The sequence below is a fragment of the Leptopilina heterotoma genome, unplaced genomic scaffold, assembly GCF_015476425.1.
Source record: "Leptopilina heterotoma isolate Lh14 unplaced genomic scaffold, ASM1547642v1 Lhet_191, whole genome shotgun sequence".
Lineage (NCBI taxonomy): Eukaryota > Metazoa > Arthropoda > Insecta > Hymenoptera > Figitidae > Leptopilina > Leptopilina heterotoma.
The window spans coordinates 572,693-585,828 of NW_025110910.1; the positions used below are offsets into that span (position 1 = coordinate 572,693).

The 13,136-nt window shown below is 30.0% G+C and overlaps 1 protein-coding gene across 2 annotated transcripts in view; it reads right to left on the reverse strand.

The window, feature by feature from the left end:
• Positions 1 to 12,589, reverse strand: part of LOC122500881 (zwei Ig domain protein zig-8-like) — a 49,198-nt gene extending 36,609 nt beyond the window's left edge. Inside the window, exons 1-2 of one of the 2 annotated variants that reach the window (XM_043610023.1) lie at positions 11,241 to 12,589; positions 5,233 to 5,425 (exon numbers count right to left, since the gene is read on the reverse strand). In XM_043610023.1, the coding sequence (XP_043465958.1) occupies positions 5,233 to 5,353 (121 nt within the window). In that variant the 5' untranslated portion in view covers positions 5,354 to 5,425; positions 11,241 to 12,589. The remainder of the gene's footprint in view (positions 1 to 5,232; positions 5,426 to 11,240) is intronic. The other variant, XM_043610024.1, reaches the window with a different exon arrangement.
• Between the last annotated feature and the right edge of the window lie 547 nt (positions 12,590 to 13,136).

Below are 13,136 nucleotides of genomic sequence, written 5' to 3' on the forward strand. Positions count from 1 at the left end.
GATGTTACAGTTATACCGTTTTTTACGATTGAAAATCGAATGGAATAAGAGAAGAAGTTCTTGATCAGATAATTCGGATCAATATAGTGTTTGAGCTCAATGCACACTGCTGCACTTGGCAAAGCTGCTGGTATTACAGTTTATTACTGACAGCATTCTATTTCAGTTCCTGAAGATTTAATTATTATTTTCTATTGCTTGCATTTCAACGTGTCTCGTTGTATTGGTTCAACTCTAGTTAAACTACCTTGAATGATGATTAATCTTCCTTATGCTTGTTTGCCAACGAAGCAAAAGCAATGTCCACAACTGGGTCATTCGCGAGAAAATCGCGCACTGGAACTAAGTCCTTCCATCGAATTAACTGCAAGACTTGGATTAATTAACTCCTCTTAAACGACGATTCGTCTTTCTCCAACGTCGTTTCTATGTTCACACAGATTCAATTTCTCAAAATCCAGCTAGACGATTTTCCAGGAATTCATTTCCTATCGGTGCTGAGAGAGATTTTATCACGTCTTGATAAATGCTAAATGACAAATTTCTTTTTTTTAACTATTCAACCATTTGTAGATATTTTTTTTGGATTACTTGTAATAGTGGATGAGGTGGAATTCCTTTAATTATTTTACTTTTTAATTTATTGTTGAAATTATTTAGGCAGAGTAATTGTTGATTTTTGGGAAATCTGCTTACACATACCTTGGGAAAAATTTCAATGGTACAACTGTAAATGTTAATTGCAACGTTTAAAGTCAGTCTTAATTCTTGTTATTATAGTGACACGAAGTGAATCGTCATCCCATCTGTCGGAATTGTCCCTGAACCGTGATCGTTAATTAGTAGGATAAGTCAGAAGCCAGAGTTGCCCTGGTCTAGTGAACAAACTAATAATTCCACTATTATGAAAAGGACGAAGATATGAGCATCCTTTTCACTCCAATGGAATTTTTTAGTTAGTCCACTTGCCACTAGAACCCTGACCGGATTTAAGAAAATTCAACGACTGGCACAATACTGGTTTAGACTTATTCATCAAAACAACTTTTAAATTTTTCGTCTAGAAATAGCCGTTGTGTAGAAAAAAAAATTTTAAGTTTTGAATATGGTTTAGACTTACTCATCAGGACAACTTTTAAATTTTTTTGTCTAGAAGAGAAAATTGATGTTTTGTGTTTCACATTCACAGTTAAACTGAGACTGACTCAACGACGAATTGGAGGAATCAAAAGATAATTTCCACCCAAACTTCTAAATAATTTTACAAATCACAAATATCTTTTTCAAACCAAAAACACGAATGTAGACAATACATTTACGATTTATCGGAGAAAGGAGAATTATTCAAAACTAAATTCATCTAGTTTAACGGATATCGTCTGTTTCCATATTGTTCAGATATTCGACATAAACGCCAAGTTTCTGATATTTTCCATTTTCTAATGGAGATTCGAGGTATCCTGGCATTGCATTGCCTACGGTGAACATTACTGGGTTTCATCGTCGATTTCAAACTGAATTTTATTCAGTTAGCATATGGAACATTCCTATTCGTACCATGTGTATAGCCTTTCTATCAAACATTACGGATTATATTATCACATGTATCGTTCTCAATTTTAAAAATCTTCTTAATTCTAATATTTATTATTAGGCTTAAATTTAAGAAAAATTTTAATTGTAATAGCCTTGTAATGATCTTAGTTTTTATTGCTCGTCGTAGATCTTGTAGTTCTTTAACTTTTTCTAAAAGGTCCCATGATTTTGAAAACCATCGGTTTCGAAAAATAGGTAAAAGACTTCGTTGTCATTAAGTGGTTCTTCCATGGTATATTCTTTCTTGATTATAGACGAGCGTCTTAGAATGGTAGTAATCAAATGAACAATTTCGCAGAGGAATTATTATTATATACCAAAAAAAGAAAATCGAGAAAGAAGGAGAAAAAGCAGTCTTAAAAAATGTTGAATTCTGGTCCTTATTTAAGCGATGAATGTTGAGAGGTAAATGGAGTGAAAGTGTCAGAGTTTAAAAAGAGTATATAAATGTCGAGCTGAAGTCATTAGAAATAGCTACGTAATTGCAGTGAAACTTGACTAAAATAGTAACACAGTTCTCGACTTAATTAAAGTAATTATGATTTTTTAAATTACAGTTTAAGATGTAAAGGTGGTGCAATAATTTTAAGGCAGTTTTTCGAGGTTTTTCATCCTTACTTCATCTTATGCAAGTTACAAGGGCCGTCAGTGTCTCCCTTATTTTATCCGGCTCATAATCCCAACCGCTGAGTCCAACCGAGCCAAGTACTTCAACTTGCCACAACACGAAGGACGTTCGTTACTTAAGTTTATTAGCATGAAAAGTACATTCGTGGCGCCCGCAGTAATTGTGCACCTGCCGCAAGAAGGGCCGACAAAGTACCATCTTACCATGCGGAAATGCTATTTAAAATGTGGTTACATTTACATTGACGACGTTTTCTAGAATTGTTGTTTTCCGTTAGCACTTTTTCATTTACCTTTACACAATTCATTTCTATTCTCGTTAACACAAAAACAGAACTTATTCTCTCTTGTACTAATTTCACACAAAAAACATTGCATCGCTTCAAAGCTTTTGTTGTTGAATTTTTTACCGGATTGCATGTTCCACTAATACTTGATTATTTATAAATAAACTTCACGTCAAAAAGCTATTGACTAAGTGGAATTCGAGGAAAAGTTTTCACCTCTCGAAAATATTTCAACAAAATCCATCGACTGTGGATACTTTTAAATTCAGTTATTATGACAAACAATATTTTGCCTGTGGATTCTAGTTAAAAATTTCTAGGGTCTCTCTAAAAGAATTTTTAATTGGAGAAGTACGACTCATTATAAAATACCCATGTGGTTTTTTTATTTTGTTTTCAAATACAAAAATAGTTTTCTAAATAAATACAAATTGTTTTATATTTTTCTCCTTATGGTAGCAGTAAATTTTTTATGTGAAAGTTTCTAATTATCTGAAATTATTATATAAATATTTAATGGTAGCAGTTAATTTTTCGAGTTGAATCTTTGTTCGGTTTAGGTTAGCCATAAATTCTTAAGCTAGCAAGAATCGGTTATATAGCTTTTGGGTACTGCAAACATTCAAAAGATGCGTGCCTTCTACAATGGCGTACAAACCATCTTGATAATGTAGGGTTTCGGCTTCTATGTAATTATTACCTATTTAGCTCCTCTAGTATCTAAAGTGTAAATCGATACATTTTCACGCTATCACAAAAATGTTTTCGAATTACTTTGGACAATTTTACATTCCAGGTATTTTAATAATTATTAATTTTACTTATTAATGAATCATTATAATGTATATCTTAAAGTATGGAGTTATATTTGAAATTATTTTTCGAATGAAACACTTTTCGAATATTTAATGCAAAATAGTTGAAAAAAGACTTATGATACTAAAAAAACGAGGAGAGAAGATAAATCTTGCTCAATGGAAAGACTCTACGAAAGCGATAGCTTTAGAAGATTTGCAACTCTTAGAAGAAGATAATCCAAATTCAAAGATTTCTGAGATTGAAAATGATAATATTGAAAACTGAGGTGACCAAGAAGAAATTTTAAAAGCAGGCCCTGGCGAAGGCGTTGAGGAAATTACCGAGCAATTGGTTCTCTACCTCATAATCCAAAACCTTAAGGGGTAACAAAAGCAAATCGTAAGCATGTCAAATATTCTTATGAACCATGTTCATATAGTAAAAGATTTCCTGAAATATTTTTAAATTATGAGCAATATTGCATAGTATCTACAGATTCCTTACCTTAAAGGAAAATACCGGACGTTACGTTATTGCTTCTAAGAAAGCAATAAAAATAAACATCCATACTATGCACATAAATGTTAGAAAATATTTAAAATAATGAGTCTTGTAAAATATATTAAATAAATTAAAAATACTGACTATACTGTAAAATCTAGTACCGCTTGACACTCTTGCTTCAACTTCTGTCCTGAATGGATGGTCAGGGAGCCCATGCAACTGTTCCCAAAGGTTTTTGGGAATTCAAAGAAAAAGGAATTATTAGTTCATCTGATTTGTGAGCCGGTTATGTAATGTTCACTCTTTTCATCGAATTAATTTAATCGCCATTCATCGATGACTATAATTTTTAAGACCGGAAAAGGAAGGGGAGTAATAAGAATCTTTTGATTTGAGAATGTCTGCGATGATGAACATAAGACAATGCCTTTTGGGAATTAAGGAAAAGGGAAACAAATTATCAGTTCATCTGATTTGTGAGCCGGTTATGTAATTTTCAATCTCACCATCGAAATAAACTTAATCTAAATTCTTCGATAACTATTATTTTTACGGCCGTAACATTCCAAGTCCGAACAGTACATGTAAGTTTACTCCTTGTTTGGTTAATTGAACAAGTAACTATTATCACCAGATTTATGAGCCGGTCACTAGTATAAAATTATTGCTTCAACCATCGTAAATTTACACTCTAATCCCAGTGAACGATTTTGCAAACGTGACGCGTGTGCTTTTCGAGGATTACGAACTAAGAACTGTGGGAAATATCAAATGTATCGTTAAAGCGTTGTAAATACCTCATTATTCGTTAGGATGGTATGATGGGCATCCCTTAATTTAATCATCAATTCCATTAGAATCTTAATAACTAATTAACAAAGTCCGACATCAAAACTATTAATAAGTGATTTGGATCAATGGAAAATCTGTTATTTTCTGTAATAACACGTTACATTCACATTTTTTATTTGCAATTTTATGGTTGTTCTACAATGGGAGCCATTCGAAATGACGCGAGATATCGATGTGACCCCGATTCTCTATCTATGCGCGCGCATCAATTACCATCTGTCGGAATTATAGAGACGATAAAAATTAATTTTTACTCTCTTTTCACTGGAAATTTTTTCTAATAATTTCGTTTTCATTTATTCATTCATTTTGTCTGTCAGAAATTATGGTGGGAGCAGTAAGTCTCCTGATTGAAGAATTGAAGATTTTACTTTGTTTTGCAGGGGTATTTTGAAAATTTTGAATCTAGTAAAAATTATTTCAATACATTTTTAATTACTTTGATATTTTTAATAATCATCTTGTCTTAGAAGGTAAAAAAGTAAAGAATTATTAAAAATATAAATTCTAAAATTTTGAGTAGAGAAAATAAAAAAATAGAAAAAAATCTTTGGCGTTGAGTACTTACTGTAAAGGTAGATGACAAAGAAGGTGGCATACATCATCCTGAAGTGCATACATCCATTTCCTCTTTCATTATGTCGTAAATTCATTCTTCTCGTTTCGATAAGCCATCGTTCTTGATTCATTTCCTAGAATCTTGAGCCTCTAGAATTATTTTATGTGCGTAATCCTTCTATCCCAGTTGGCTTAATTGAACCCTGTATTTATCATGAAATTTAACGTTTATATTTTTACTTTTAACTTCCCAAAAAATTGATTTTTTTTATCAAACAGTATATTTTTGGAATTTATAACAATTACCAAAATGTTGCCACAGGAACTAAAAATCTCGACTTTTAGAAACTTTCAATTTTTCAAGAAATACAATAATTTTTAAATATTTAATTGTTTTTTTTGTTACGAATTGGAAATAGAAAAAATGCTGTCGAAATTACCTAGAATTTAAAATTAGTCCGCCATATTGGATCCGCACTAAAATATTTTAACCTTTCACTGAAATATTCAGAAAATATTATATGCTATGTGAGTGCAAAGGTAATTTCATAAATTTTGTTAAGTTATGACATAACAGTAGCATATAACTAACGACAAAATATAATTACATGAAATCCGCCTAGGAGTACGGAATTTAATATTTAATAAATTACGCTACTAATTTTACTAAAAATAAATTTTTTTTAAAAAATCCGCTACAAATGTCTCTTGCGCTCTTAATTACTGAAGCATAATCGAAACGATAATGGCTTCAATTTTCGGACGAATGCAATTAGTAGTCTACAATGCAGGAACGCAATTTCGAAGTAGAGAACGATCGTAATTTCATTTTGATTGAATTCACGCGTTAAAACCAAACGCAGTAATGCATGCGGTACAGAAACGACTCTCGAGATTCTTTCATTACTCGAGAGGCGCGCATCATCATCATCATCATCACGAAAATCGAATATCAATGCACTTTTTTCTCTCTCACAATTCTTTCGCTTCACAATTTTTTATCTTCGAAAATTCTATTAAACTGATAAAGTACATTAAGTTTATGAAACAATCTAATTGGCATTTTCCATATTAACTAACATTCGATACTTAATTCTCACAATTGTGTCAAAATGCTTTTATAAAATGGAAGCTGAAACTTTTTAAATAGTTCAGTTCTTTATTTATATAGAATCGTATTAAACTGCGAAACTGATTAAAATTCTATTGCCGTGATCGTCTTACTTGTTTATTGAAAGGAAAAAAGATAAAAATACAAAAAAGTTTGTTTGCACAGTTTGTCTGAATTTTATTGCTACAATAAAATTTTAGTTAAACATTACAAAAGAATACAAAAAATTTAAGAATTTAATTATTTCATTTACTGTCAAGAAATTATAGACATTTATAAAATTTGTTTCCGGAACTCCTGCATTTTCAATCAGATATTCAAAATTCAAAATGGCGGATCTAATATGTCCGACAAAAAAAATATAAGTATAAAATAACTTCGCTTTAAACATTTTACTATCAAATTTGCTTGAAACTCGTCGCTTAGGTGTTTTTTAGGTAATCACACATTTTCGAAATAGTTTTTTTAATTTTTTTTGTAAATATTTTCACCAATAAAAAAACTTTCACTTTAGAATTTGAACGTTTATTTTTTTTTAACTTCATATTTCAGAGTAAACATTTTTTTGACCCTTTATTATTACATTTATTTTAGGATTTTTTTTTATTTTCAGATTTTTGATAGAGAAAATAAATTTTTTTTGCTGTTCACATACTTTGAGAAAATATTTATTAATCATTTCAAAAGTACAGTTATATTGGATAAAAAAAAGTTCTCTTTGGGTAAATTTTTGTTTAAAGTTGATTCCTTTACAAATATTTCCCAAATTTTTTTTCACAGAAATAAATAAAATAATAATTTATTCTTATTATGTGAAATTCTGACTTTGAAATTAATTTCAAGTCAATTAATTTCAATTCAATTTGTTTCTACTCATAAATTTGCTTTTATGTGAAAGTTTCTAAAAATATGAAATTATTATGAATATTTAACATTGAAATTATTTAACGAATAATTTACTTTGAAAAATATTTGTTAATCATTCCAAGCGTAAAGCTATTGGTGGAAAAACAGTTCTCTTTAAGTAAATTTTTTATTTAAAGTTGATTTTTTTTACAAATATATTTCCCAAATTTTTTTTTACAGAAATAGATGAAGTAATAATTTATTTCAAATCTGAAAAAATTACTATTTTCTCATTTCACTTTGTATTTTTATAAAAATTTTTACAATTAACTGTATTACATTAAATGTACAATACATATTTTTTCTTTAATTAATTGTGAAAAAAATCATAATTACCACTCATTTCGTCTAAAAAAATTAAGTTTCGCGTGTTAAAAAGCTTTTACTGACAAAGAGAAATAAGTTTTTTTTTTCTTCTTTTTTTTCTTAGTTAATAAGAAAAGTTCCATCAAAACTTCTTTCCGTGTACTTTTGTGAAGAGCAGAATTTAAAATCGAGTTATAATCAAGACATTCGCAAGAGGAAAGTCGAATTAAATTTTTACTTCAAAGAAACTAAAGATATAAAGATTGTAAACCGCAATTATTTATTTATTTCTTTTTTGCTCCCAAAAGAAAAAGAGGGACAAGTATTTTATTTTAACCCCAATGTTATGCTATCAAGTTTCGTTTTTAAAAAACTTGATTCGATTCTAAAAAAAATTATTCAAATCGAAAAATATTATAAACTAAATTCGAAAAATTAAAATTCTTCCAAAAAGGTGATTTTTAAAATATTTTTTTGAAATTTGTTTTAATCAATAATTATTTTCCTCGTTGGTTAATAAGTAATTTTGCTGAATGTGAATATATATTAAATGTAAAATATCGAGAAAAAAATTATCGATAGCGCCAACAGTGAACACAAGCCGCATTAATGGAGATGGCGAATCCTTTGGTCTCGTATAATATATATGTATATAAAGAAAAGGACAGAAAGAGAGTCAAATGGGCAATTCACTTTGTTTCTCTCTTCGCTCTACACGCAGTAGTCACAATCGTACAGTACAAATGGTGTAAATGAAATTTGCGATGCTCTCACGAGCGTATTAAATTACGCTAAAATCGCTGGAGGACGAGGCGAGAAGTTAAACTTCAATTAAAAGTGCAGCTCGACGCATTATTGTAGAATGAAATTTACATATATAATTTCGTGCGATCGTTAATTTTCATATGCTTGAAATCATTTCAAATTATAATCGACCGCAAACGAATATATAATTACTGCCTTCTTGATGGTTATATACATATATATGAAAATCATACAAAAAAGGAGAATAAATTTGACATTTTAAATTTAAATTACGTTAAACTTAAATCGCAGGGAAAATGAATTTTCGATTTTCAGCTTCTGTTTAACACCTTATAAAAGTCTGCCCATAAAGTTAAAGAGAAAAATATTTTAAAAACTCTAAAAATCACTTTTTTTCCGTCTTAACCCCCCACTTTGCTCAAAATCCTAAAGCGCTCGACAATTTTAGCACCCGGGATCGAGTTCAGAGGACAAAATTAAATTAAAAATGACACCCATATTGAAAATCACGAAAAAATTATTTTTGGGGTTCCTACCCCCACTTTTTTCAAAAATTTCAATTTTTTGTTTTTGCGCACGTGAGTTTAAGTTTCAAGTTTATACTTAAGACCTTATGGTAATTAGCCTGTCAAGTTAAAGAAGAAAATATCTTTTAAACTTTCAAAATCACCTTTTTTGAGTATTTACCCCCACTTTTTTCAAAATCCTGACGTACTAGACATTTTTAATACCCGAGATCGTATTCAAAGGACGAAATTATATTGAAAACGACTCCCATATTGAAAATCAGGAAAAAATTATTTTTGAGATCTTTACCCCCACTTTTTTCAAAAACCTAAATTTTTTTGGTCTTACGCACATGGGTCCTTAAGTCGACGATTGAAAATTTAATTTTGGACGTCATGGAGATATAATTCTACACATATAATATAAGTAAAATAATTCTACATAGAGATAATTAAAAATTTAGAGACATTGATTTTAATTTACGTTAAACAACGCTTTTTACTTTAAGGTTATGTTCGAAGGGCTTGCGAATCCCCTTTAAGCGCTATGGGAGTAGCAATTTACGAAAAAGGTTGACAATTAATGTCTCCATTATCTCTATACAAAATCAGGGTACAGTACATCATTATCATTTTACCACAAACTGTTACTTTGATCTCTGTGTATTTGGCACTTTAACTTTTCACGTCATCAACTATGGATTTTGAAATTTTCCCAAACAATGTCTGGTTACCTCTTGTTAACTTTATGGGTTTGACAACGCCAAATAGCGTCCATCAAGGGATTTAATTACATTGCGCACTAAATATTCTCAGTCAATATAATAATGTTAATTACTTAAATGTGATAACTTGTTCCTCATAAACGGACCATTTTGTGTTGAATATTATCATAATATCTCGTTTAATGTAATTTCCACATTTTTTATACAAATTTTCATAATTTTTTATTGGACTATTCTATTAATTGTTTTAATTTTTTTTGGTCGCTATATTGGATCCGCCATTTTGAATTTTTAAAAACTGAATTTGTATTCGTAATCAGTGACTCAAAAAACCCCCGAATAACAAGATTTAAACGAAACCGCTAAAAAATAAAAATTCAGTCACATTCGATCCGCCATTTTGTATTTTTAAAAACTGGTTTTGGATTTGCAATCACGTAGTTCAAAAACCTTGCGAATAACTAATTTGAGGATATTTTAAATTAAATTCGAATTTTGTCGACGAATTACAAAAAATATTCATAGGATTACGATTCCAATACTTTAAAATCTGCAAATTTTGCGAATATGATAATTTTTTTTGCTTACGATAACTTTTATAAAAGATATTAAAATTGATAGTTCAAATTTGCAACTCTTCGTATGCAAAGTATTATAGTAAAGTGTGGGTGGCAATGGGAGTCTTTATTCAAAAATCGAGAGCAACTTGGGAATATGGAAAAATAAAAAAATTCATCGAGAACAAAAAAAGTAATGCTGAATTCTTTTATTTAAAAACTTCATTTATGAATTTTTATATGTCAAAAAGAATTCTATACAATTGTACACAATTTTCCCACTTGGGCGGTGCCCAACTTTTTCATCCTGCTTTTTATTTCTCGCAAAATTTTTTTTTCCTTTATAAAATGTCAACTTTTCACATATTCAACTATTTTCGTATTGAAAATTTTTATTAATTTTTCTATATTCTATTTTTTCCCTGATAATATTAGAAATTTACAATATTTTATTTAAAACTATTTCTATAAAAAGCTATTTATATATGAGAGTTTTTTGAAAGTTAATAATTTTGTGAAATTCTAACTTTAAAATTAATTTCGAAAAAAGTTTGAAACACTTGTTTTTATTCATTTTGCTTTTATGTGAAAGTTTGTAATTATCTGAAATTATTATTTTAAATTCGAATTATTATCAAATAGTTGTTAATTAAAAATATTCATTAATTTGCGTTTATGTGAAAGTTTCTAAAAATATGAAATTATTATAGAAATTTTGTAATATTTGAATTATTATCAAATAGTTATTGTTTAAAAATGTCCATTAATACTGTTTGATTTTCTTTTGTTTTCTAAAAGTAATTACAATCTCCGATAATATGGAAAGTTTCGAAAAAAAATTTTAAATAGCAGGAAATTATGAGTTACTGATGAGAAATTCTCCAACTTTTTGTTGCATATAATATTCTTTGTTGGTATTAAAAAAAAAGTTGCTTTGAATAATAAAAGAAAACATTAATTCAGAAACAGCAATAAAAAGTAAACGTAATTGTAAAATTGTGATAAAATAAATAATCTTTTTTTCCTTATAGACCGTAAAATTAAAATTAAATGTAAAATGATAATTAAAATGTTTTTTTTAAATTTCCATTGATTTTGTTTTTGGATAAATTTGTAATAAAAAATTTTGTATTCAAACACACCTTAATGGGTTAAATTTGCAGAAAATTGAAAGTCTTTTTTTCATTTTAATTCTCTATTTGGGTGAAACTACTTTTCGTTTAGGAAGAAAAAAATTTTTTTTGGCAAGAATTTTAAGTCATACACGATTGTATAATAACGCCACGTGCTCCACCCTTGTAGCTGAAAATTTTTTTTCACCGTCTCTACTCATCTCTATATCCTTTTATGATGAGTTTCATCTTCACAGTAAATATCACTTTCACTCACTTAGCACATTTTCATGCGTACATATTTTTTTCACCCTTAAATCACAATCACCTCGGTGTCCACGTGCCTTTTTTCACTGTAATCACAATTATGTTCATTTTTTCATTTTTATGGTTTAAAAAATTTTTTTTCGAAATTTCGTTACATAGTTTTCATTATTTTCGTATTTTTCCGTTTGCTTTTTTTATCTCTCGAGGATGAGACAAAAGCTTTGTGAAAAGGAACGGTAAATAGAAATGCTCTCGTGGTGGAGCGCTCGAGACAACTGCGCGAGCGCTTAGCTAAATTTCCAGCCTTGGTGGTTGGAGGAGGTCGACTCTTGCCACCTCCCGAGAGCGCCGACCGCGACCGACGTCGAACCACCCTTGGAAACGATCTCGAACCACCCGATAACCACGAACCAATCGAAACTCTATACTATCGATGGAACTTTGAATATGAAACAAAACATGTTAGGGGGGCATATACAATCAACGGAACAAAACATAAAACTTTTACTAATTTTTTGTTTTGACAAAATAGTTCATTATTTTGCAAACAAAATTAATTTTTGCACGTACCCACTCATTTCACTTTTTCCAAAATTAAAATTAAATGTTTTAATGTGAAAGTTTCTAAAAATCTGAAATGGTCGCCATATTGAGTCCGCCATTTTTGTTTTTCCAAAGATGTTCAGAAGACGTCCTAAGGATAACTGAGGTCTCTGTTCCAACTGGGAGGTTGAGAATTGCAAAAACTTTTAAAATTGCAGTAAGCATAAATACAGACTCTGCAAATATACAACAATTTTAATAAATATTTTTCACTATAAACATAACACTTTTTTTTAAAGTATCGATATCTTTGCTGTCTCAAATATCGATATCCCATTACATGTTTTGATATTGCATGCTGCTCTCTCACTCTCTCACTTTCCAATCGCAAACAAGAAACTCCTCTTGAAGCGAAGCATATAGGGGATCGGTTCCATTTTCTATTACTGTGTATGTATGTATGTGTGTTGAGCAGGGGGTTGAATAGAAGCAGAAAAGAACTCTCTCAGGAGGGTTTTTCTATTTTTCTTTTCTCGTCGCACTTCGACGACTCCAACTACGAACGACCGCCTGACGCGATAGAAGCGTGCAACCTGTCACGAGTTCACAATCAACAGATCTTTTAAACCATTTCGCGTAGCAACTAAACTACGAGATTTACGTATCGAATAGACTAGAAGAGAAATGCATTTCATTGCCTGCTGACGTTCCCAGCAGGAGGATCGTTTTGACATTATATTTATATAGAAAACAAAATACAATCAGAAGTAAAAATCAAGTTTTCTGTCGCTCCTCTGCAAGCCCCATTCCCATTCAAGGGAAATTTAAATTCAGTGATTGTGTGTCTAATGTGTTAATCTCCTAACAACCCAAGCTCCGAGGATTATCAGAAATTTTCTTAATTTCGTTTTGGCAAAAATAGGATAGATGCATTTTTAGGAACATTAACTCAGGGTTGAAACCCTAATATATCGCCTAGTATATTAATGTAGTGTATCGGTTTCCCTAGAAACATAATAGGACAAGGATCACGCTCGGTTAACGTCAATTTTTTATTCTTCAGGATGTTGTTCAGCAACATCCCAGCAACAATCTAGATTGTTTACAGTCCATAAC